We start from the raw sequence: 27,435 nt of genomic DNA, 5'->3' as shown, positions 1-27,435 counted from the left end.
TGACAGTCTTGTGAACCATTATGATTTTTTTAATCAGACGAATGGCTTAATCCGAAAAGGCCATATTGCCTACTCCTTTTTATTTTACGACAATAACTGAAAGCAATAAAGTGTTGTACACCCCTGGGCGGGTGATCAAGAATGTAGTTAGGGGGCGTCCATAAATTACGTAACGCTCAAAGGGGGGGAGGGGGTTCCCTGTAGCGTTACAATTTGTTACATAGGGGAGAGGGGGGGTTCACATTCTGTTACGTAACGTAATACAATCCTATCACTGGTCACTGACAAATGATCGCCCACCTGGGTAATTTTCGCACTTTTATTTCTTTATATCTTTTGATAGGGAATACGAACTTGACATTTATAAAATACCAAAACAGAGGTTTGACAGAAAATTGCCATGAAAAAATCCACCGTGTAATACAGGTTTAAGAGCCGTGTGTCTCAGGTAAAGACTGTAGTTTTCAATCTTACCGTCAACAAAATTCAAACAGTTACATGTCATTCTACGCTAAACGCATCGACCTGTATGTTATTGTTGGTAAACAACAGTCGTGCGGTGCTGTCAATCAGGATTAGTTGGATAATTCGGCTGCCTCGATTATCCGGACCACCCGGATGATCGAGAAAGGGAATTCGTAACGTGCAAATTGATGCAAAACCAAATTAAGGGGGGGGGTGTTCGATCATGCGTTACGTAATTTTGGAAGGGGGGTCTTCTCCAACGTTACGTTTTGTTACGATAGGGGGGGGAGGGGGTCGAAAAATCCCAATTTCAGCGTTACGTAATTTATGGACGGCCCCTTATTAGAAAGTTATACATGGTAGAGTCAATAAAGAATTATCATCAGTCGTATAGAACTCACATAAATTTAACAACAATATAAAAATAAAGTTTTAGCTCATTTTTTTAGTTTTCAATTGAAGCAACAGCACACAATATTTTGAACTGTTATGGATGTCCTTTCGAAAAATGTAAATATTTTGCAGAATATTTATGGAATACTAAAAACAAAATTGGTGCATGAGTTTTAGAGTACAATTATATGCGCAAAAAATAGTGTACTGAGCAAGGTGAAGGAGGTGGAACAAAACAGTGAAGGTATCCATGTCTTTTCCCGCAAGATTCAATTGGACATTGTATAATTTTTTAAATGAATTTTAAAACTCTAATAACAAACAATTCAAGCATGATTATTCAATTTGCTGTATTTTTTACCGTTCGAAAGAAATACGAGATAGTTTTTTCATATTAGTCTATTTATTCGATAAATAGCCTTGCAATGGAGCGAAGTACTTCCATTGATCTGAACCTCAAGCAATTTTATATTCTTTATTGCTCTACCTATACCAGAATAACTCAAACAGTTGTGTTTTCTATATTTGAGTTTGAAACTTGTTTTCTTGGGTTTTAAATGATATTCTGTATAGCACATGGGCTCTGGTGCTGTATGTAGTTTTCTTAATTCTACAATGTTCTAGTAGTAAACATACGGATTTTTCAATTTGTATTATATTACATTATCAGACTCATAGCTAGTCAAAGTTTGATACACATATAGTCTCCGATTCACGTGTTTCTAGTGCTATGCTGTTGAGCACCTAGTTAAATCCCAAGAAGAACACATGGACAAGCTGCACACGTGCTTCGTGAGCATTTATGCCTTCTCCACTCTTATTTTCGATGCAGTGATTCAGTAATAAAGTAGGAATTAAAATTTCAAACAAGCCACGATTCAAAGACTTCACTTCCTAAACGCACTACCACTACTATCGCTGATGAATAAACAACTGAACCGTAATTGTTCTACCACATAACCACCACTATTGCACGCTCTACCGACTCCGCTTACAAAACCGCAGAAACCTTTCCGTCGAAGAACTTTCTCCCGCAAGAAAATGGAGCTTCCCGCGCATAACGCACCGCACAACCCCAGCGCGATTCTAAGCAAGTCGCGCACAGGCCAAAGCCACCAACCCTGCAATGCCGAGCACGTAATAAAATCGCCCCCACTCGGAGCGAAAACAGTTTTTGCGCCGATTCCTTCATTACACACTGCTTCTGAACACGCTGCTGAAGATCTCTAACCCTCTCCCTTTGACTCTCTGTCGCTCCACCGCGGGTCGATGCACCTTTCAATTCTTCGTGTGCTCTTTGTTGCGTTGTGAAATAGGAATTATCGTTCCCTGTTTCTGCACCATTACCGTACAGCGTTGGATCATACGATTGGCGAATCATTCCACCACAAACAAATCCACCCAATTGTAACGGTCGTGCCAACAAACCGCGTGGTACGAGTTTTGAAAATAAACGGTGCAATCAAAACGCTGTGACGTCATCAATCGCACCATATCTCGTCCTGGCTCGCGCTATCACCAACACACATGCGCACCACGCATCCTTGCATCAATCGCGTGACGTTTCCACTTGTGCCGTACTGACTGTGTGTATGTATGTGTGTGTGTGTGTTTCCTGAACGGGTCCACACGCACACCATTGCGAGCAAAAACTATTCAAAAGACCGGCAACGGAACGGAAGTAAAGAAGGAATACGAGGGCAAGAGAGAGAGAGAGAGAGAGAGAGAGAGAGGGCAAGGGAAAAAAAGCGTTGCGCCGTTGCTCGCACAGCCCAAAAGGTGAAAACCTCGCTCCTCAGGTAACAAATCGTAGCAGGCGTAGTGCTTCTTTGCAGTTTTCGTACGGCAGGCAGACAGGCAGGACGGACTTCTTGCTGGTGTCTTGGCGCTGTGTGTTGGGCGTTTGAGATTTCGGCGAAGGAAAGAGAGGGCGAGAGAGCGAGAGCCCCGACGGTCAGGAAAGATGTAATAAAGTGAAAAGAATGTGCTGCCACAGTGTGTTTACGTACGTTTTTTGGTTGTTTGTTGGTGTGATTTTGCAAATTGCATTTGACGTCATGCAGGCGATCAAATACACAGCCGAACGGGTTTTAGTGTGTTCTATCGGGACTGTGTGCGTGTGTGTGCGTGTGCGTTTCAGCAGCTCCTACATTGCTCTATGTTTATTTTATCGTTCGATTCTCCGGGAGTGTGCCGTTGTGGGGTATCCTGTGCTGGGTCGTACGAGCCGCAAACTTGAATCATGCGCTGTACCGACCCGAGAAGGAAACCGGAGAGAAATGTCAGATCGCACGGCCCGTTGCCCGTGTGCTCAAGCACTGTAGAGTTCAGCTCGTTTGCTGGTTTGCTGTGTGAAGTGAAAAATCTTGCAGAAAGATATCGTGCTGAGTTTGAAAAGCGTTAGTTTAGCTCCCGTACCAGCTCCTAAGCGGAGGTGCGTAAGTGCGCGGTAAAACCCCCTCTGTGAACCGTGTGGCATGCACCCATCTGCATCCCAGCTGTCGTTTTCCCGTGGCCTTCTAGAGCATAAAAAAGGTGAACGATATAGAAAAAAAAAAACCAGACAGCTCGGTATGCTCAGACCACGTTTGGGGGCAGAGGAGTTCTCTCGCCGTACCGTGAAGAAATCATTATCGAACCGCTAATTACCAGCTACCGTGTCTGGGCAATTAATCCGTTCTAGCCGGTGCAAAACATTCCGTTCGGTTTGGCCCCATTTTGCTTCGTACCGCATATGCCGGGAGTGTCCGGGCCCGTGTTTTGAAGTCGTTGCGCATTGTTGCGCGTTCCCTGTGCGGGGTTGTACCTTATCGCTTCGTTGCTTCGTTCCAGTTCATGCCAGAAGCGTAGTCATCGGTACGCAGCAAACAAACATCAAACGTGTTGGAACATACAATGCTAACTGACCAGTGCTTTAAACGGCAGCAGTGACACATCCAACCCGCCCTACTCCCCACAACCGGCTGCTCCGCACGCACACGTGAGTGCTGACATATGCGCACACACACAGAGGACCATTTTGCAGATGCGGCGGTTTTTTGACAGTTGACGTTTTGCTCGTGTTTGCCCTCTCTCTCTCTCTCACGCAGACAAACACACACACATTTGAACGTGGCGCCGTACACGTTGTTTGCAGCATATGCTGAGCGAATGTTGGAGAGAAACTATTCTGTATGCGAGACAGCATAGATCCGCTCTCTTTCAAATGTGTGGTGAAATCAACTAAACGAGAGAGAGAGAGAAACGTGTCAGCTCGCAGCCGTTTGCGGAAGTGTGTATTATAGTGATTGTGTGTTTTGTGGGTTGAGGAAAAAACTAAGTGTGGAAAATTTTGTATTACAGTTTGTAGGTTGTGAATGTGGCTGCTACAATTGTGAAAAAGCACTTCAGAAGCCATTCGTGTTTTTGTGTTGCCGGTAGGAATATGTCGACTGTGAACGTGGTGCAGGCGTAAGCGAAAAGCCATCTCACCACTCGCGTGTATCGTATCGATCGCGTGATTGCATACTTTTAGGCTGATACGGGTGAAATACTAAGGAGACCGTTCTACCCCCTCCCAGCGTTATCCATTCATGGCGCTGCTCCACATCTAGCAGAGGTCAGAGCAAATGGAAAATCGAACCGACAAAAAAGGATAATGTTCAGTGCTGTTTGCAGGTGCCTTTCTATCGAACATCGACTGACAGCACTCTCTCTCTACATACGAACGGTTTAAAAAATCGATCGAAAAGTATCGTACGATAGCTGTCTGGGTGGAAAACGCACATGGAACGTCCGGACCAGGTCATCCTGTCATTGCGCGGCACACCGGAGTTTTCCCCCCTACTCTTGCGTGTATGTATGTGTGCGGGTATAGAAGTGATGTCGCCTTAAAATGTTGTCCTCGTTAGCGGCAGCAGACGAGTTGTTTGTAATTCAATTACGCCTATGCACACAGCAAGAAGAAGCAAAAAACAACCCGGAAAAGTGACCCAGCACCACAACAATGTTTCTGCTCTGCCAGTGTGCCAGCCAACAATTACATAATTGAATTGGGGTTTCTCGGTATGGTTTGGAGCAGTAGTAATACGCAAACGTTTCAACTACGCGCCACAGTGGATGCGCGTAGTATTTCGCGAAAAGCAGCAGCAGCACACGCACGACCGGACGGTGTGTGTGTGATTTTTTTTTTATCACCAAATGATGCCCGGCGCGGAGAAAAGTGGGCAACTTATAAATAAGTCATCCGCGGAATATAGCTCCCCTATCGCTAGGAGCGTGTGCGTGTGTGTTTGGATGCGTATGTGTGTGCTTCTGTTCTAAAAACCGCGTGGCAGCAGGATTGAAAAGGCCACAGCAGGGAGCGAGAGAGAGAGAGAGAGAGCGAATGTGAGAGGTACCAAAAAACGGATGATGTGCGGCAATGCGCTTAGCAAGCGTTTGAAGCATGTTTTCTGATTGGAAAACAAGTGAGAAAACTATTTAGAAAATGTAGCGAAAAGTGGCGAAATTCCTTGCCCGATAGCTGCTTAAGTGAATATGTGTTGAGTTTAAAAATAACGATCTGCAAACGGAATCGACTCCATGCGGTTTGAACCGTTTGATTGCACGAGATGTATCCTTCAAACTACCTTCAAGATTGCAACTACAGTGATGGTCAAAAGTGTTCGACTAGCTGAATACTTGATACGAAACGATGGATTACGGACGTTTGCGGTATGGGTCAGTTCAAATAAACGAGGTTAGGTAGATAAATCAGGTGTGATTGTAGGTCAAATAGTAAGCCGTCTGTAGGCTCTTGATAAGCAAACTATGTGTAGGTTTTATGAACTTCTTCTTCTTCTTCTTATTCTATTTGGCGTAACGTCCTACGCGAACATGCCGGCCTATACAGACTTTAGAGACTTAATTCATTACCACGTAGCCGGATATTCAAATCCTTGCTACGGGGGGACGGTCCATTCTGGGCATGAACCCATGACGGGCATGTTATTGAGTCGTTCGAGTTGACGACTGTACCACGGGCCGCTCCCGTTTTATGAACATTAATATGGAATACTATTGAAATGTTCCAAAATGTCCGCACTTTTTTATATTTTAAGACCTTCTCTAATTCGCCTTATTCTGTATCTGTATGTCTCGATTGAATCAGATTATTTACTCCAATCCATCTAACTTATGAATTATCAAAGCTCAGTGACAATAAGCGTCAAAAATAATCATTCTGTACAGTAACTTAGTACTGAGACTTGATTGTTTGATTGTTTTGTACACTGATTTGGCAACATAAATGTGGGTTAAAATCCTTCTTGTACGTTAAAACGACTTGTATTACATTTTCTGCCATTTTCTACGGCCATTATAGTCATTCCGACTCTTTTCTCAACTTTTACCTGTAACTTCCGACTCTACCAAATTTAATACTTGACAGGCAATGATGAAAGTTCAACTATTAAGTTTGTGATGTATGACAGATTTAGAAGACAATGCAACATATATTTTTGTGATTTATGTTATGTGGAGTTTAACACATATTTTTGTATGGATTTGGACACTTTGCGACAGAAACTAGGTAAAACCACTCGTATAACTATTCTGAAAAGATCAGCCAAGGTTTTTAGGCAAAAAAAGGTAAACAAATTTTGGTAAACATCAATTTGCTTTGTAGCATGAAAATGCTATTTTGTTAGATTTATGTAAGTAAGTAAGAATATATAGCTGTTACTGTTCTAAACCAATTTTTTTAGCAACAATCACACCTAATCGACCTACTATCACAACAGATTGTAATTTATCCACTTTTTCCGCTTCCTACAGCCCATACCTGAACCTTTTGCACTCACTGTATATCGGGTACCCATGGCAACAGGCCGGGCTATCAGCAATGCATGTTTTGTCAACCGGTTGAATCCTTTTTAGCATACCGTGCTGCAGCACGACCGATCGACCCGCTATAGAACATCAGCGGGTGGGGATGATACAAAAAAAAAATGTTTTATTTATGGCAATGTACGTGCGATATGCCCATCCTTTCTAGAAACTGGATCTTCTTCTGGAGACCTTGGCCGAAGTAGTGATAGCGTGTCAGTGGGAGAGAGACAGAAAATAACCCTCTTCGTGTCTCCATCACCAGAAATTACATATCATTAAACGGGCGACGTATGTGTGTTTTGTGCCAGAACTATCGACATGATTTTAACATACACACGCGGCCACCCGCACGGGAAAGGTCATCCGATCGATACATTGATAATGAATAAACCGGTTGTATCGGTTCACACGGCACCACCACGGTCCTGCTGGAAATAGAGGAGTGTGGTCACTGTTTGCGGATCTCAACACAGTTTTCTGATATCGTTTGCAAAATTTTCTGCATTCAAAATGAGCCTTTGAGTCTTTTGGGATGTCACAGGCAAGGTTACAAAGCTGAGCAGTAAAAAATGGTTGTTTAGTATCTTTTGGACCGACAAGTGTGTTTTTTTTTTTGGGAAGACACTCCTATAGGCACCTAAATCCAGCATATGCGACAGCAGAACACGCTTTTTATGGCATCCGGACAAACCCGTTTATAGCAACTACTGTCAGCACCGCATCAGCGTGCGGTCGCGTAATGACGATGCGTAATTTCGTCACATTGAGGAATCTCCTGCACAGTAACGTACGTGGCCGGCATGATTAAGATTCTTTATTCGCTACGTGTTGGTCTACGAACATGGTCGCGATCGCGCGACGCATGCCTTTCAGACGGGGACGTCGTTTGACTGGAGCGGTCTCCGTTTGACAAAACCGAACATCAACAACACAACACAAAGACGTTGATCGTCGTCTAACTTGGCGACTCGTACGATAAAGTGGTGAACTGTGGCCGACGGCGACAATTAACGTTCCTCGTGCGATTCGCGATCGCAGTCTCCCCCGATCCTTTGTGCGGATGAGCGCAAACAGTGCGCGATCGGCCGTTGTTCTGTCGAGATCTCGCATGTTAACACCCAGCCCGGAGGCCTGGGGGGTGGTGTTTGTTTGTCGCGTCTCGCTACTACTTTGCAGAAACGCAGAAAGGGTCTGTGTGATAAGCCCAAGTGGGCTAATGTGTGCTGTTATCTCAGTTTTGCTTTTCGCAGTGATCCCTCCCAATGCCCCGACAGAGGGAAGCGGAGTAAAACGTAACGTGTAACGAGTTTGGTTGTTTTCTTTTTGCAGAAATCATGTAAAGTAGCCACGAGACAGAAATATAGAGCGAGAGAGAGAGAGAGAGAGACTGAGCAAGTGAGAGTGAGCTTTCGAGTGAAGTGTGAGAGTGTGTGAGAACGAGCAAGATTACAACCCGATTGCTCCAACTTAGTGAAAGAAACATGCTACCCACAGTGCTGCCGAGGAAAGTTGCATTTGCAGTACGGTTGTGAGCGTGAGTGTATGTGTATGCGTGTATATTTGCAATTGCACGAAAGCTTGAGCCCTTTGATAGCGACCGTAGTGTGCAGCACTTGTGGCGCGAAATCAAAACCAAGGCAACCGTTGGGCGGCCCACGTTAGTACGCCAGTGGAAGTGTCACCCGCAAGTGCAGTACGACCAGCAGCAGCAGCAGCTGATTGTTGCATTCTCCAGCCCTTCTTTGTGTTTCGCTTTGTGTGCAGTTCACAACAAACTCTTCCCGTGCCGGAGCACAAAACCGGTCCTGGTGGTTCGGTCTCGGCAGCAGAAAGACAAAAAGGGAATCTTTAAGGGTGGGCCGATTAAGGGCTTGGGCCGGATCGTGTTCGAAAGCGTGTGCGGATTGCCCTTCGTCTGGGGTGTTGGGGCACGGAGGAGCACGGTGAAAGTGAATGTTCTTAGTACCGAGTAGCTTTTTGGCGTGGTTGAAATCAGCAAAGACTACCATCATGTCCAACGCGACGGGATTTTGTAAGTATTTTGCACTTGATACGTTTATTGGTTAGGTATTTTGTTTTAGTTTTTTTTGTTTTTACTGATCATGTTTATTTATTTATTTATTGTTGTTTGTTTCCGATTTAAAGACTTTTCCTTAAATGTTAATTAAAGTATTTTTTTAATTATTGCAATTCTCTCACCTTTGTATTGAAGAAAAACGTGCAAATTATACAAACATTCCATAGAAAGTAATACAATGAAAGTAATAAGATGAAATACAAAACAGAAAATAAGTCACAAAAAAGGAAAAAGTTTCTCAAGGAAACTGAGAAAATTACAACAACTGAAAAAAATCTGCCAAAAAACGTAAAACAAAAAACAAGAAAAAATATAAAAAATCTTACGCAAAAAATGGCCTCAAAACAGAGGAATCAAGAAAAAAATGTATACAAAATATGTTTAAAAGTCAAAAAACATGAAACAAATAATACAAAAAAAAAACAAAATAAAAATCATAAATCACACATCGAAAGGAACATTGAAGTGAGCTTAGTATGAATTAAACTATAATCAGGCTAAGCTCCTCATTTAGGTATTATGGTAGGAAGACATTTTCCCACACGCCTGTCACATATGCCACACGCCCCAAAGAATAAGAAGAAACATGAAATCAAAAGTTTAGCGCGGCATCTACGAAACCTCCTGTAAGCCAAGTCGTCATATCACCACCAGCCTCGTAATGGATATCGACTTGAGCTATGACAACTGTAAAACAAAACGCTTGACAACATATTGCGAGCTGTGTGCGCGCTACAGCTAGAGCTTACCAAACCCGTCAGCAAAGGAAGTTGGATTAATTAAGCAATAAAAAAACGTTACGATTAAATAGCAAAGGTGGAATGGGTGTGCTCAAAGGTGGTCTGTACCAACCCACCCATCTATCGACAAAAAGGGTGAGGAAGAAATTGCTTTCCCTGACGCATGAGAATGACGTTTATCGGGCTGCTTTTCCGTTTGGTTCTTCTTTAGCGATGGTTTGTGTTACGTAAGCGTGGTTTTCATTTTGGATTTGGATTCATTGTGCGGTTTTCGGGGCGGGTGCTATAAAATCAGGCCCCGGTTGCAATGGGACTGATTTTGGAATTAGTTTTAAATCTGATAAACCCACCCAAAACACCCTTAAGGTGCCCACTCGTACCGCTCGGTTGCAATGCACGTGTGCCATGAATGTAGCTACTTTTGGTACCGGCGCTATCAGCAAGGTCAAGGATTTGATGGAGCGCCCGGTGACCGGCGTTCATTAAAATGCGTTTACGATATCTGGTGCGGGTGCGAAGCTAATGTAAAAATAATGGACGGCGAGATAGGTTTTAATTGTTCTGCGAGCGTCGCTCGGGCGCACAATGAACGCTTCCAGAATACACATGATTGGTGGGCTTATAGAGCTGGTGATTGGCGATTGATATTCGGCCGCTATTGTGATGAGGAATCGGATTGGAGGAAGGAAGAGCTGTTTTATTTTTATGAGGTACTATGAACGTGTTTGGGGATCAAAATTTAAAGAATTTTGCTCCAGGCCATAAGAGGTAGAATTATGTACTCTGCTAATAGGGCAGTAAATGCTGCCAAGCTTCGAATGTTCTCGTAGGTGCTCTAGTCATTCTTCCAGTAGGAATGATCCTTATTACAGAATTTACAGAAAATCATCAGTATACGTTTACGTAATGTACCACTGTAAAGATGCCTAAGCATACAAAGAATACCAAAGAATTTTAAACTATTGGATTTGTTGTGCATTTCATCACTTTGCGCAATATTTTCTACTTTATGAACTTAAATGTAATGCTCTGAGCAGGTTGCGATTTAACTGCCTAATGCCAGTATGCAGTTTTGCTTCTAAATCTACATATTAATATAAAATTCTTGTACAAAAGATGCCGCAATGTTACATTTACTATGATTCCAAACAAGTGACTCAGCAACAAAGAATCTAAACGTTCTGAAACTTAACGCATTTTAAACATGACTGACTGCTGTTCCGTTTAATTTTAATTATTATGATACTTTTTTCAGTCTGGTTGTGACATTTTTCATATTTGTTCTAGCCATTCTGCCTTTGATATCTCAATGATAATATAGATATGAAACATTGGGTTTGTTTCATGTTTCGGAAAATGTTTTGTTTTTTTATGTAGATCTTACTCAAGATATTCAATTTCTACGCATATATCTATGCTGATATCAAGTTCTTGAATATTGTTTAAAATCGTGTTATTCTTAGGAATTCTGAGAAATATTCAGATTCTGAGAAATATTCTGAGAATAAACATGATCATTGCCGATATCTTACAGTAAGTTCAATTTCTTTCCTAACGGAGAGAATTACTTCTGCTTTTCTTGAGTCCCACTGTACCTGTGGCCTATAGTGTGTAGAATCCGGGCTCTATTTTTTACTCCAATAACCGACGACAAAGACGATCCCGGTTGGAATCGATTGGAACGTTGTTTGCAATGTGGGTCAAGCACAATTCTCACAACATCATAAATTCTCTCGCTTGTTTACCATAACAACCCCACCATTTCTACGATCCCACAATCGCACCCAAGATGAAAGTTCTCCACCCCTTGTGTCAATAGTTCGCTCGTCGATAAGAACCCTCGTCTCGATCGCTCCTCAAGTGTCACCGGGTCTGTTATCGATACGAACACGCGCAGCAAACGCTTGTAAACGCGCGGTGGCCGGGGACCGACGGAGACCAGTCCCTCGATCGTTCACCTCGTGCATTATTATAACCATTTCCTTGAGCGCGATCTTGTCGCAAATTTGTCGGGCGATCGCCCGAAGACCAACACGGCGTCTGCGCAGTCGGACGGTTCTTGTGCGACCGTGCAAGCGAGGAGCAGTAGCAGGCAGTATGTTTATGGCGAGAGACACGCGGGAACGCGTTCGGGAAACCATGCGTAACCCATCCACCTCGTGTCACTAATCGATCCCACCCACAGGCGGCATTTACAGGGGCGATTGCGGGTACCTACCTGTTCCAGCCTGCCGGGAGGCCCCGGGGTCATAGTAATTAGAAGTGTAGTGTTGCAGACAGCGGAAAGGGGTTTGAATTTTTTGTTTCTGCTACTGCTGTAATCATAAAAAAATTACCCCCGTTATCTTCTCACACACGTAGGCGCTCGCACACTAAAGTCGCGGATGGGGGAGCGCTGTGCTAGAGCGAGTGTGCTGAAGACCGCTGACAGTTTTCACCCCCTCACCCCCCACTTCGACCGGTTACCCAAGAGTTCAGAGTAACAGACGCAGGCACGACTCGCCAGACGTAAATGCCAGACTCGCGGTGGCAGTACGCAACAGTCAGTACTCAGCTGCTGGTGCTGTTTTGTGGCCCACCTCGTGCCAAACCCCGTCCGTGTGCTGGTGAACTATCGTGCCGTTACTGTGTGCGATTTTTTTCGTGTCTGTGTTAGTGTGTAGTGTTAAGTGTAGCTTTTTATGTGATTTTTCTCTCTCTCTGTGTGTGCTACATTTCCAACCTAACCTCTTTCTGAGGTTACCATTCGTACCATTCGGTGGCAGCTGTGATCATTTCCCAACTCCTCCCGGCGGCGGCGGTTTTTTTTGCAGACAACTTCGAGATCACGATCGCCAACTTAACTCACCCTCACCGGTCTGGGTCTCTCAGACTCTCTTTATTAGGGAGGTTGAATTTGCCGAGAGCTGTCAGTTTCTCAGGCTATTGTAAATTGCTCCAAAAGAGGCAGAAGTGTGAAGTGAAAGTAAACACGCAGTGTTGTCTGTAACCCAGAGAGAGAGAGAGAGAGAGAGAGAGAGAGAGAGAGAATATAAAAGTGCAAGAGAGGATCAACAGCAAAACCAGGAAACGGGGTAGCTAACACGAGCAGCAGCAACACAATGTTGAAGTTCATCAAAACATGCGGTAAAGATCTCGCTGCGTCTGCTCAGTATCATCTGCCGATTGTGGTGTTTTTAATTTTAATTATACGTTGTATGCGGCGGTGTTTGTAATTGTTTGCGCACAGTACAGTCTGAGAGCAGCATGTGCCCAGAGAAAGTCTCTCAGATCGTGCTGTACACTGTTAGGTGTTTATAGGCATCTACGGCGGCGCATGTGTGTGTTGTTGTGGAGTTTTATGTAAATATTTTATTTTCTTAGCAAAAAAATATACAAACACATGCGGTAACTCTCAGCAGTACGGTGTGGCTCAGCTTACTGTACCGCACCTTAGAGTGAGTGGTAGTGCACGCTCAGCACGCCGGACGTCGTAGTAAAGTCACGTGTAGTTTTATACTTCGCAAAACCGGCCTTTCTAGTCACCGGTTATGGTTAGTGGCTCGTTGTTGTATTGGCAGCTTGCTCAGGGTCGCACGAGAAGGGTCACTAATCGCTACGGGAAATCACTAGCAGCTCCGCACGATCGCATTGATTTTTTGTCCGAGTGATGATTGGAAATCGATCGAATCATGTCGCACAATCTAAAAGCGTTGCGATTGTTGAGTGGTCGCACACGTGCGAATTAGGTGTGATTTTTTTTCGGCGAGTCATCAATCCGCTAGCGTCGAAGAAGCACAAAAATGAAATATCATGATGATGGTTGTACTGGTCAGCTATTTTTTTGTGTATGCGACACACCGATAACGCACTCGGGTATGTGAAGGTGTTTGATAAGAGGCGAAAAAAAAGTCCCACCACTATTGGGTTCACCTTTGGATGGCTTAATAATAATACCGTTTGGTGCGATAAGGGAAGAAACTGAGAGGGCTCCCATCTCGTGTTGGGCCAACAGTTTGTGTTGATACGAGCAGTTTATGTAATTCCCGAGTGAGGTGTGTTGCTCGCACTTATCAAATATGTCGGACCCGATACGACTGTTTCTTGTTGTGGTTGATAAATGGTACCACGAGGTTATTTATTACCTTGCTACATAAAGCGCGAGTGCCCAGCAAGTGATAACAGAAAGCATTGAAACATGCGCTGAAGTACAGAAATAGTTTTTTATAAATGTAATGTACAACATGTATAACAAATTGTATCTTTGCCGCTTTAGCTCCTACACAGCTTAACTTAGTTTGTTCTAGATCGATCATGTACTAGAGAACAATTAAAATATAATTTAATGATTTACTAAATAGCCTAGCAAAATCGTAAATCTTCCAAAACGATGCAAATAATTATAAAAATTTAAGAAAATTTATGTTGGTTCAAATATACAAATAGGCTGACTATTTCCCAGATAATTAACAAAAATGATGCAAAAATATAATGAAATGAGGAAAATCACAATTAGAAACTGACTAGAAAATTTCAATAATCTACAAAATGTTAAGAAGTAGTTTAAAATGTTATTAATACTTCACTGTACAATCCTAACGGCTAGGTTTGTGCCTTCGCTACATTTATTATGCGTGTTAAACAATTGCATACTTTTAGGCGCACCTCTTCATTATGTCGACTTATTGCCATTAATTGGCATTTACCCTTCGTAATATTAATTTTTTTTTACACTAATGTATTTATCGTTTACCTTCTTTTTTACCACTTTTCATCCAAACAGTAGACGAAATCGAGGAAAATCTGCAGTACGTCGGCGGTACGGCGGGTGCGGTCGCGTTAACGACTGCCGTTGCCGCCGCAACCTACTACTACTCGACCAGACCCGTGCCGGAGAAACCGCTAGTGCCTCTAGATAACCAATGTCCAATCGAAGCCGTAAGTATACGCGTCCGTGTGTTTTGCACACCCAATACCGTCATACGTCGCGCAAGCACATGATACACCGGTACACCGATGACGTCGTGACGAGCGTTTGGTGGAGACGCCTAGTGCCGCACCGTGCGCTGACTGGCGGCGTCACTTGTAGCGCGCTGGCAGGGTGTCATCATCACCGGTAGCCAAATGGGATCGTCTCATAAATAGATTCCCACCCGCCCAATGCTTCTCTGAGCTTGGTGTGTGTGTGTGTGTGTGCGTGGTGTATTTAGTGAGGTGTTATTTGCGTTGTTGTTTCGGCAAAAATCTGCTATCAGCTAAGAATAGCGCCAGAAGAAAAAGGTGCAGACATACACGATCGCACGCAAGCAAAAGCGGCCAACCGCGCCAAGGGGGGGCAGCTTGCTGAGCAGCGCAGTCAAGCGCACCCTGCCAGGAGCAAGTAAGAAGAAGAAAAAAACAATGATCATGAAAATGTTTAGAAGAGTTATGCTCGAGCAACCATCCGCGTGCTAGAAGAGGGAGCAGCACCCGTCTGGTCGATTGGTTGTTAAATTAATGAGCCTCTTTAACGTTTACTGCTTTCAATGGGAAACGGGAATCCGATAAAAACCGGCCGGCCCTGCGCATCTAAAGCCCCTACTCCCGCCATTCGTTTGCTTCTTTCATCGAGCTCGAGCGATTAAACAATGGTCGAACATTTTCGAGTGGGTTCGCGCCTGGTGCCAACGAAGCCAAACTCTCGGAGGGGGTTTCTTTCACGACGGGTGCGTCATCGATCGGGAATCGATCGACCACTGGACCAAGGACGGAAGCGGAACGATCAAATATTTATGCGAAGGCGCGCCAGACACCGATGGGGCAGAGCTGTAGCATCTGGATGCCGACGATTGGTGCGCTGTTGAAATTCGCTCCTATTTTTCTATCTCACCCTTGGTTAGGTCATGGCACAGGGGGATAGGGAGGGGAAAAAGAAAAACCACGATAATGTGTTGATCTTATTAATTCGTTTATAAATACTCATAAAACGTGCGGGCGCTAATGAATCGGTGTTGTTGCAAATTTTTATGCTCATGTTTGTTTAGAGCAGAGACGGTAGATAGAGAGAGAGAGAAAGCAATCGAGGTAGGGAAACTCCTTTCCCTTTCGCAAACGATATCGATTCGCGTTACAAACATTTCGAACCATTTTTGTTCGATTTCGGTGCGGCACATGATTGTTTGTAATTTATTTAGCGTCGAATGTTCATGCCTCTGCAGACATGTTCCTTTCGGGGTGTTAGGTGAATCGTGCCAGATGCGATGGGCTAATCGATATTACACTTTTCAATGGGTGAAGAAACGCCTTTTCAAGTATCACTGTGACCATGAAGTTTTGGTTTTTTGTGAGAGTGCAATAATAGAAGCGGCATGATCTTCGACGTTTCGATAAACAGAAGCAGAAAATAGATAGAGAATACATTTAGCAACCATTTCCGAACCAAAGGGTAGAAGATCTTAAAATGGTTTACATTTTAGGTTGAAGAATAAAATCCATCAGTAATGCATGGTAAAAATAAACGTGTAGACAATCTTATTTACGCCCTCTGATTAGATTTTCGCTCTCATTAGATGTTTGCTCTAGTTAGATTTTAGCTCTGATTAGAAGCAAGGATATTTGTGATTTCTTATGTCAAAAATGGTATCAATTAGAATATTTTTGCTATTTTTTATGACAAAATAGCGCTCCATGACTCCTTCTGATGGTACGTTATTGCACAATACTAATCACTCGTGTCCGTATTAATTGCGAAACTTGAAACGTCAAACTTAATGCTGCATTGCATCATCTCCCCATACAGAGCATCTTGATGTTTTTTTTTCTTTTGTTGAAAATTCTCTCTCACTCCTGTACGCATTTCATGTACCCTTCCCTGGCACTTTGGCTCAGCACAGCCCTCGTCATGCTCTTACTACTCATAGATCATAGAAGTAATGACGTGCACTTAAAGAGCACATTTCAAAGACCAGAGTCGGTCCCGCTGCTTTAAGTGTCTTCTGTGCTAATTCATCCCGACTAAAGCAAAAAAATGAAAAAAGTAAAACAGCTTAGGAAAGGAAAATCCTCGTTTGTGTCTTGATGATGATCATCACCGATCATGATGACCGAGAAAATGCCGGTCCGAATGATCGTGTGTGTGTGCGCGTGTTTTGTGCGCAGGAGCAAAGACGCTTACGGTGCCTTGCACCGTTGGCTCGCTTGCTATTGGGACCGTTTTGGTCAGTGAACTAGAAGACGTTGTCGCCGGTGGACGTCGCGGTGTGTCTTGAGTTTTTGTGTGTGTATTTTTTTGCGTGTGCGTCGATCGCGCTACCCCGTGTCCTTAACATTGGGCGTACGTTTTGGTCGTTTGGTCGAGTGTAACAATAGGATAAAAATAAATATAAATCTAACCTCTCTCGTTCTCTCTTCCTGTGCACCTTTGCAACTAAAGTAAAACAAGCCAAAATAAGGGGGTGATCTTCAAGAGCGAAAGAGAAAAAAGAAAACGTTTTCCCTCCAAGTGGTTCATGAGCATTTATCTGCGAATGATCGTACTGTTTGTGAATAGTGGGTTTTGTTTACTGAAAAGCGTGCTCCTTCTACCTAGAAGAATCATTTAAATTGGAATTAAAAAAAACCAGCTGTTTCAAAAGCTGTTACAATCAAGTGTTGCCGCCTTAATGCACCGTATGTGATGCCATTAAAGGGTGGTACCGTTCCGTTCGGCTATCGCTAGTTTTTGTGACATTTTCGCTAAATTGTGTGTTGGATTGGTGCGGTGCCTAGCGTTTTAAAATAGCAGCTTAAAAAATCATAGCTAACCCACAGTTAGGCGGGATCGGGTTAGCCAGTGGAAGGTATATACACTCACACACACAACGCGATCAAGTCTTGTGCGCGGCGATTGTGCGATCAAAATCCCACTAGTTGAGTGTGTTCATCCAACCCAGCTGCTGCCCAAGGTGAAGGTGATAGAAGGGGAGAAGTGCAGGGAAGTGCGGCTTAAAATTATTATGATCCACCCCTGACCGTTTACTGTGGTGGGTATTGGTCTCATCCTCCCCTAGCAGTACGGTGCGATGATGTACGTTCGGTCGGGTTGAAAATATTAGCTCAAGGATACAAAAGGCAGAACCAACAAAAGCGCGTCCCGTGTGAAGAAGCGTTTACTGTGCTGAATTGGAGGTGTAATTTTCGCATCAGTTTTGTTTTTTCCTTCAAAAAATAGTGAGTGCAGCCGGGCGGGTGGTCTTTGTCGGTGCAGTGAGAAACGGTCGCAGTGTTGTGTAGGAGTGTGTAAAGGAGTGAGTGGCAGACAAACGGCACGGCCACAACATGTCATGCTGTGGTTCGCAGGAACCGATCCGGCCACCGATAAATCCCGGCTTTCAGAGTGACATCTTGAAGGTAATGTCGGTCATCTCAATAACGACAAGTATGGAAGGGTGTGATGCCTGTGTGCTGGTGTGAATATGGACATAGTTTCCGCGAGAATTTGGTACACATTATACATTTGAATTGGCATAAACGTTAACAAAGAATATAAATAGCTTCACGACTTTGGAAACGATTTTAAACTCTTCTTTGGGTGTACTAAGGTGTTCTCACACTTTCCAATGAGATGAAATTATTGGTTGCCTACATAACGAATCAATTCCAATAATACTTAGGACCCATATATTCTACTTTAAACGACCGATCAATTTAACGTTTATAAGGGCGTAAGAAAGTTTACATGAAGCATCTCCATGATAGAAACGACTTCTAAATTATGGCATGTCCTAATTATGGCATAAAAAGTGTGCACTAATCGTTTTTATGGTACTCTCAAGGTTCGTAAATACGTCTCGGTCCATCCGGTGTATTTTGACAAAGCATCATTGGAGATTTTTCAATAAAACAATTTGGTTTGTAACAATAAACATATCCCTGAATTCGTCTAGAGTAGATGATACAAACTAATGATAGTAGAAGAGTGGAAAATGATCAAAATTACGAATCTATTGCAATAGATTGATAAAAGAGAACTCCTCAGAAGAAAATGTTTAAAAGAGCGACATATTTTGATAATTTCTACAAATCGTAGCACAACACTTCTTGGTTGAATCGCTTTAGATGTAAAATATTAAATATTACCTTGTTGTTAAGGTATGAAATATCGCTACGTGTCTACTAAAATCAGTATATTCCGTTTCTGTTCCAATTATTCAACTCAAATTGATAGAATTTCCGTTCAACCACTATTCATTATCACACATGAACACGTTTTCTTACGTTTAAGTAAGATAAGATCATACGATTTCACTTTAACGAAACAAATACCTCACATTGAACGCATACTTGTTGTTTATTTTACATAAATTCTCTGCTCAACGTATCCGCAAATGGATCGGAAAATGACGATCCTCCGGCTCAAGTGGAACTTATTTTTAATACACGCGGCTCCCACTGTTGTGCAGCTCGCCATATGGTTTACAAGCATCGAAAGGTCTTTTATTTAATACCGCTGACGCACATTCGTCCAGCGGAAAACGGAAACACTGTCAGCACCAGCTTAGCTGCTAGCTAGACAGCTAGACAACTTCAAGCGAAGAGAGCAAAATGCACCAGCGGCCAACAAGAAAGCCAACATTTTACGCGCAAAATAATCGAACCCACACGACGAGCATGCTAGCTGTGCATCGCGTGGGAAGCAACCTATCCGGTACAGGTTCTGCTGGTGCGTGGAAAATTTATTAAGGAAAACTCACTCACCCGTCAAACTGTTGCGAGCCGCTGTGGGAGGGTGGCGGAGCAGAGCACGGGTAGCGAAAAGCGATATTGTCATGTGATGCACATTTGTGACCGGAACAGCCGGGCGCACAGCGATGCGGATAATTAAACTTTTCGGTTTCGGTACATCGGTACTCCAAGGTTGATGTTTTTTCATGTGTGTTGTTCAGTGATGAGTGCTATAATTACACGTTGTGTTGTTGCTGCTGTTAATGATGTTTTCAAATGTTTTGTTTGTTTGAGCATTGCTCTTCAAAAAAAACCAGCAGGAGTGTTTAGAAATTTGTACCGGAATTTGAGTAAATGTCAACAATGCGAAGGCTAATATTTACGCTAGTTCGGAAAGAGCACACACGCAGCGACTGGTCATTTTGTGAGGAAGATATACATCGTCCTTCATGGCACTGTGCGGTATCGTATTACCCGAGCAGAGTGTAATAGATAAGTATTGGCACCCGTGCGGTTGTTTTGCGGGAGAGTCATTAACAGATCATGTTTTTCCCGTGCAGTCAAATAAACGAGGGCCGGCTATTTCTCGATAACACTTCCGAAATGGATAGTAGGTTGAAATGTTGCTTGGTTAATCTTATCTTCCATATGTACCCTTCACGCTTTAAATGAACGATATGGAAATTGAAGCCTTTGTTATCAGGCCCAGTGATGAAATTAAAACTAAATAAGTGGATTTCAATGTTCTTTCATCTTTCAACATTAGCACAATTTGGTCAGGAATCAAACACCTATTGAAAAGCATAAATACTGGCTTGTTTTATTAAATTAGATTAAATGAATGCTTCAATTGCCACATAAAGTCTTCATAGTAAATTGCAAATTGTTTGTTGTTTATGCCAATACAATGTAAAACAATTCGCTGTACGTGATACTCAATATCCGATAATTCGCAAATAATGATTATTTTAGCGAGGCAGCCTCTCGTTAACGAATTATATATTCAAAATTAATTTTATATTTATTTCATTTAAAACACAAATTAGAATGAGAAATGTTTAAGTTAACATAAAAATAAGTATTTCTACTTTGAATTGGTAGTATAAACGATTTATTTAAACTTGCTTTACGTAAGCTTTACGTAAGATATTTGATCAACAAGTTTGTCCCGTTGAGTACCTCATGTAGGTTTCTTTCTATATATTTTTAAATATTAAAACACAATTAAAGCCCTGACTTTAGTGCCAGTTTAGCTTCACTTTCAATGGTGTTGGTTTCAATACACTTTGTATCACAAAGCGCGTCGCTTTAATTATCTTCCTGCGCAGCCACCATTTGAATGATTTACTTCAATGCATATAAAACGATAAAAATATCATTTTTTGTCGCGGACTGCATCCACAAAAAGATTCGTATCCGCGCGTCGCTTGATTAACAAGCCCTGTCAAAGTGCAATTATATTCGCACACATCATATCTACGGGCGCATCCTCCCTAGCTACATTGCTTGATTTCAACGGTTAAAAAAACAACCATTTGGTAGCAACAGTTTTCGCAACTTCTGCTCTCACAGCTGTACCATGGTGCAAGCGCCTTATTCTCCGCAGGAAATTTTCATCACACATGCATACGTGGTGGCACTATCAAAACAAACCAGAAGTAAAACAAACCGCGGGTACAGTGTTGTGTTGTGTGTCGGCATTTGTGTGGCATTTTAATTAATCGTACGGCACACTTCTCGCAGAGACACACACCCCCTTGGGCATGGTTGATCCATCTGCAGAACGGAACAGGTGGCAATGGTAGGGAATCCCATCTTCCCAACTGTACTGAGGATCACTCCCGTGGTGGAGGTATGGAGGTATTCGAGCGCGTGACCAGACCAGGGTGATGTTGCTACGAATGCCAGATGATGATGTTGTTTATGCACAAATAAACGTCTGGCTGAGGGTGGGGCAGCCGAACAAATAAAGCACGGAACAATTGACCCGGGGATTGCACGACTCGCGTGATGATTAATACTGTGCTCCCCACGAATTGATTCGTACTACGACCACAAGATCACAAGATAAGAAGATTGGACGCTTAAATCATGCATCGGCATCGGCCCGTTCGAATTTCTGGTCACGAGGAACGCTTTGGTCGAGTGGCAGTAGCAGTCACATGCTGCCGGTGGACCCACTCCCCGGGCAACGAGGGAGAGAGAGGCTCATTAATCCTCGTCCCGGTGACAGCTGAGCGTAGCGTAACAACGGCACGAGGATCTTTAGGTCTAGCTTGCTCCCACAAATGGTTCGGCAGTGGGTGAATTCTTCCTTGTCAATCACGGCTTTGTGCGCTTGTGTTGTGCTGTGTGACACATTCGGGACCCCCCGGTTTTGCTCTAGAACGATCGTGAACAAGCACTTGTTCGTGGAAAACAGCAGCAATAGCAAACGAGGACCTTGACAGTAAATTATCGCGCACCGTACACTAATTTTGTTGCGAAGGTAATTTATCGTAGCGGCTCGCGATTTGCGTTTTTTTCACCCGTTTCCGACTCACATACACACAGACACAGAGCGAATAATAGGCGTGTGTTTCTGTTAACACTAATTTTACATAATTACACGACAAACCAAGCCCGAACCTCGAGCGCACGAAGATGATGTGACGCTATTATCGATAACGAACATCGTTGCGCACGAATGACCAGGATCACGTAGACGCATTTTTTTTTATCGAGGCCAAGATCTAGAATTTGTCAATTTATGTTTTGGCGCAACTCGTGACCAAGCTGCGAAGCGAAGGTGACGTTCGGTGGGTTCGAATTACACAGAGTGGTTTGAATGGGCGAATGATTTTGGGTACGCAGTTTTGACGCTATATTTATGTCAAATAACTGTCATTAGCTTATATTTCAGCTGTACGTAAACACTTGGCGGGGTAGAGTTGACCGGATTCATGTGCAAAACCGGGCAGAAACACGATCATTTCATTTATGAAGATCTGTTCTGTACACTGTTGCGCACCACGTTTAGTGTTATGACTAGTAACAAACATTCTTGTCATTGATTTCGATCACGAATATTGTTATTGTGCTAACTCAAATTACTTTCAAAATCTTGCCTGAGGAAAATAATGAAGATCTTATATATCTGACTGTATCGTATTATTGATCATTTGCTTTGAATTTTGATATTCTTTGATTGAAGATCGTTCGAAAAGATATCTTCAACGATTCTCAAACGAATCTTATTTTTAGTATGTCTATAAGGAAAAATACATTTCAAGAACTTGTGCTATCTGACGTCCTCTTTTTTGATGTCATAGATCATTAGTATTCAAATTGCTTGCAGCATATAAAGTAAATAATGTATGCAATGTAACGTTTAAAATGATGAATAATATGCCAAAATTGTTTCTTTCAAAGTTCTACCTTTATTCATTATAAAACAGTAAGTTCAGAGTAAGGGAACGTATGATGTCCATACTAGTGGACACCCTTACTCCATTTGGTGCTTTACGGGTTTATTGTCAGTACGTTTTTGTCATATTTTTGTGACCATTTATTAAAGATCAGTGTTCAATAAAGGGACATGTCTGTACTGAGTTTCATTGTTTAGATTTTGGACGCTTTGAGCTGCTGTTGCGGTATAACATGACAGGACATTTTCAATTTACAGAATTGGGTTGTTGATGTACTGCAAATGATAATAGAATACGCAAACTTGTAGGGTTGGAAATGTGTTGAGATTAAGATTAATTATATTCGATCGGTTTACGATCATTTTTATTGAACACCGGCTCTGTTTAGTTCAGATTTCAAACATTATTGAAAGATATCAGTTTTTATAAGATCCTGCTATAAAATGTAGTCAAAAACTTATAATTAGAGCACAAATAGATCGTCTCTATTTTGAAAAATTAGAAAACCTAGCTTTGAAATCCATCACCTGATGCAACTTCCGGCAGAATCCTGGCCTTAAGAGCTGTCAAATATATCAATCTTCAATAGTCCATAACTTTGAGGATGCTTTTATAGCAACCACAACGCATCCCTAATATTTGTGTGCAATAATGAATCAACCCAGGATTCTCACATCTCTGGCGACGATCTACCGAGCTGCTATTTGCCTATTTTCTCCATACTTCCAAACAACAACATTGACGTCTCCATCAACATCGGCAAATGTTTGCTTTGGCTTCCCCACTATTATTCTTTCCACCCATTCGAATGCCAACCCAATCAACCTCCGTGTGCCGTGTTTTCACAGCTAGAATTCAGTATCTTCGTGTTCGGAGGTCCCGGAGGTGTCAGTAGTTTGAAGCAGTATTGTTTACCTTACCGCAGCCCCCGTCACCATCAACGAGTACAATTTTTGTTTGCGTTTTTCGAACTAATTTTTGACTGACTACTCAAGGCACCTGTCGAGTAAGGGAGCGCACACACACGTCGTGCACTGCAATAAATAAATCACCACCAGACAACCTTCGGCATTTGTGTGGTATTTGGGTGTGAGTGTGTGTGTGTGGCTGCATCACCACCCGAAAGCTGCATCATCTCGCGGATCGCGGGGTTCGATGATCGCAATCGAGCGGTGCATTGATCGTGTATGATGAGAGGGAAGAGTGTGTGTGTGTGTGTATAAAATAAGCACAGAGCAGTGTGCTTGTTACACGAACCACCCGCACCCCACGCGCACATCGTTGTCTGAACTTGAACTTTGAAGCGGTGGCGCACGAACAGGGCAAGATTCTTTTGCTCAGTCGCTCCCTGTTTTTTGGCACCCGCCCGACCACCGACAGTAGCGCCGTAGCGACCGTGAAATGCCGTTCACTCTCCCCGGAAGCACGAGTTTCCACGTGGAGGTGCCTGCTTCCCCAACGCCCATGTTTTTCCCCTGTCCCATCGTCCTCTGTCTGACAGTTTCCATGCCTCGATTTTGATGTGTGGCCCAAAGCGTAAAGGCAATAGCTAATAACCGTGACAGGGACACGCTTCGCGCGGGAAATACACGAATTGGTGGATGGGATGGATGGGGAAAAGTTTATGAAAAATGGACTAGTTTAGTGTTATTTTTAGGTCGCGTGATGATGCTAGCATCGACCTCGTAAACCCTGGCCATTACTATTACTACGGAATGTTTCGGAACGATTTGCCACCGTATGCGACACCAGCAGCAAACGAACCACCTGGCAAACGAATGTGGGAACGGGCACCGGAAAAAGATTTGTAAGACACACACAAAGACACTAACTACTAATTTTGGATGATGGTTGACTTTCGATTAAATACCCATCCACGAAAATAGCATCATGAATCGCGTTGGAATGATGTGGAGCGAAGACCAAAGGCGAGTTGCATAACAGATGACGTCCCAGCGAGTTCCCGCTCTCGCAGTAAAAACATTCAATTTGTCACACCGGGGTTGTAAAAACATATTTGCTAATGCCACGACATCGAATCATCGTTGTCTGGTTGACGATCAACACAATAATTCATCCGCGCAGCGAGGACAATGGAAACAGGGTTTCCAAAACTTTTGACGCCTATTAAAACGGCACAAGAGATCGCGTATTGTGACGATCGTTAAATCTTTAATACCTTTAAGACGACCACTGCATGATGGTTTTATTATTTTACAAAACCTCATTCTGTAGTGTCTTAGCGTGTCTCCAGCGCATGGAAATTTACCGCCAGCGCAGGAAAAAGGATTGTGTCCCTGTAAAAACAAACGAGATCGTATTTGCGTGTGCTCCTACGCGCCTTTCTTCTTGGTCAGTAAAAACCGAATTGCAACGGTTAAGTGGAAAATTTATGGCATCCCTCAACTGTGTGCGCGCGCCCGCGCACCATGCTGTTGTCCACCAATAAATAACAAACCACCCCGTAAATAGGCCTCACGGTCAGCAAAAGTGCGCCGCCATGTGTGTATTTAGTTTTTGGACACTGGTGCCAACAGAGAGAGACCGTGGGGCCAGTAAGATCATTCACTCAAAAGAGGAGGATCAGTTTCGCTCGGCTGTACAGATGTGCACATGGGCACGGTTAAAGATTATAGCTGCACGGTGAATTATGGCGGTCGAAAAAGGGCTAACTCCCTCTTGGAGCAAACGGGAGATGATGTAATTTCACTAGAATGCTGCACGAGCTGCTTCTTGTGTTTGTGGTAGCAAACAAATCATACTAAATTGCCTGTTGAAAGAATGGTTTAACACAGCCAAAGCGACCCGTAGGTTGACGCTATAAATATGAGTTCGATCTTCGAAACTGGGTGCCGGGAGAAGCGGTAAATTAATGATCTGATGAGCTAAACGACGTATGACTTTTGGATCATTGACAAAACCGCGTATCTCTGCCGTATCTTCTGTGCAACAAATTGTTTAACTCTTGCAATATTTCTGCTTCCTCCGCTTTCTCTGCAGGGCCCGGAACAGGTACACGTGTCAAAGTTCTACAAGGAGGCAAAGGATGGCAAATTTGTCAGCTGTCTCGAGGAGGACATCCGAACGCTGTATCAATCATTTCGCAAGGGTGCCTACACGTCGAACAACGGACCCTGCCTGGGATGGCGAGAGAACCTACAGTCACCATATCAGGTAGGCCTGACCGTTCCCCAAATCTTGAAAACTGACGTGACATGACCCTGACGACGCTAACCGTTCTGTTGTTGTTTGTCTCCCCCTTTCCTTCACCCAGTGGATGAACTTCAATGAGACGCTGCTGCGCGCAAAGAACTTCGGTTCCGGACTGATCTCGCTAGGGTTGCGGCCAGGGCCGAGCACCTTCATCGGCATCTACTCACAGAACCGTCCGGAGTGGGTACTGTTCGAGCAGGGCTGCTACTGCTACTCGCTCGTCGTCGTACCGCTGTACGATACGCTCGGGCCCGATGCGTGCGCTTTTATCGTCGACCAGACGGAGATGCAGGTCGTCGTCGTGGAGGACGATAAGAAGGTGAACCTGCTGCTAGACAAGGCACCGAGGTAAGTATTGCACGGCGTTAGACTGCAGATTTGGTCACTGTACTCAATTTGTCAATCAACTCTTGTTGCAGATCGCTCCGCAAGATCGTCGCAATCAAGGAGGTGCGGCCGGCCACGCTGCAGCGGGCCAAGAACGTCGGCATCGATGTGCACACGTTCGATGAGGTGGAAAAGCTGGGCGCCATCAGTGACAACCCGGAGCTAGAGCCGAAACCGGACGATCTGTGCACGGTTTGCTACACGTCCGGCACGACCGGCAACCCGAAGGGCGTAATGCTGACGCACGCCAACGTCCTGGCCGGTGTGGCGGGCGTACTGCTGCAGCTCGGGCCGCATCGGCCACGCGTTGGCGACATTATGGTTTCGTTCCTGCCCCTAGCGCACATGCTGGAGCGCTGCTGTGAGAACGGCGTCTACTATATGGGCGGTGCGGTCGGTTTCTTCTCGGGCGACATCAAGGAGCTAACGAACGACCTGAAAGCGCTGAAGCCCACGCTGATGCCGGCCGTCCCCCGGCTGCTGAACCGCGTGTACGACAAAGTGTTTGCCGAGGTGCAGCGATCGTCCGTCAAGAAGCTGCTGCTAAACATGGCGCTCAGCTCGAAGGAGGCAGAGATCAAGCGTGGCATTGTGCGGAAGAACAGCATCTGGGACAAGCTGGTGTTCCGAAAAATTCAGGAAGGTTTCGGCGGCCGACTGCGCCTGATGGTGGTCGGTTCGGCCCCGCTGTCCGAGGCGGTACTGTCTTTCTCGCGGGCCGCCCTTGGCTGTCTGATCTGCGAGGGCTACGGGCAGACGGAATGTACCGCACCGATTACGCTGACGGTGCAAGGTGACTTTGTGGCTGGGCACGTAGGGCCACCGGTCGCCTGCAATGGTATCAAGCTGGTGGACGTGCCCGAGATGGAGTACTACGCGTCACAGCAGCAGGGTGAAATTTGCGTCAAGGGAGCGAACGTTTTCATTGGGTAAGGGACAAAACGTAAGGCTATTAAGACAGTGTTAACACGTGCCTTTTTGTTGTTCTTGTAGGTACCTAAAAGATCCACAGCGTACGGCAGAAACGATCGACAAGGACGGTTGGCATCATACGGGCGACATAGGGCAGTGGCTACCGAACGGTACGCTCAAGGTGATCGATCGCAAGAAGCACATCTTCAAGCTGAGCCAGGGCGAATACATCGTGCCGGAGAAGATCGAGAACGCCTACATCCGCAGCCAGTACGTGGAGCAGGTGTTCGTGCACGGCGAAAGCTTAAAGGTATGGTGTGAAGAACTGACA

The 27,435-nt window shown here is 44.0% G+C and overlaps 1 protein-coding gene across 9 annotated transcripts in view; it reads left to right on the top strand.

The window, feature by feature from the left end:
• Positions 1–2,700: 2,700 nt before the first annotated feature.
• LOC120899535 (long-chain-fatty-acid--CoA ligase 6) overlaps positions 2,701–27,435 on the top strand; it is a 28,371-nt gene continuing 3,636 nt past the window's right edge. Inside the window, exons 1-7 of one of the 9 annotated variants that reach the window (XM_040305495.1) lie at positions 2,701–2,823; positions 8,038–8,740; positions 14,288–14,442; positions 25,593–25,766; positions 25,867–26,153; positions 26,225–27,121; positions 27,186–27,414. In XM_040305495.1, coding sequence (XP_040161429.1) covers positions 8,662–8,740; positions 14,288–14,442; positions 25,593–25,766; positions 25,867–26,153; positions 26,225–27,121; positions 27,186–27,414 — 1,821 coding nt within the window. In that variant the 5' untranslated portion in view covers positions 2,701–2,823; positions 8,038–8,661. Of the gene's footprint in view, positions 2,864–3,168; positions 3,293–7,617; positions 8,741–12,052; positions 12,652–14,287; positions 14,443–16,695; positions 16,817–16,873; positions 17,872–25,592; positions 25,767–25,866; positions 26,154–26,224; positions 27,122–27,185; positions 27,415–27,435 lie in introns of those variants that run through there. The other 8 variants (XM_040305497.1, XM_040305499.1, XM_040305498.1 and 5 more) reach the window with 8 other exon arrangements.

The sequence above is a fragment of the Anopheles arabiensis genome, chromosome 3 (genome assembly GCF_016920715.1).
Source record: "Anopheles arabiensis isolate DONGOLA chromosome 3, AaraD3, whole genome shotgun sequence".
Classification (NCBI taxonomy): Eukaryota; Metazoa; Arthropoda; class Insecta; order Diptera; family Culicidae; genus Anopheles; species Anopheles arabiensis.
Note: the sequence above shows the minus strand (reverse complement) of the source record. Positions and strands in the feature narration are given on the sequence as shown.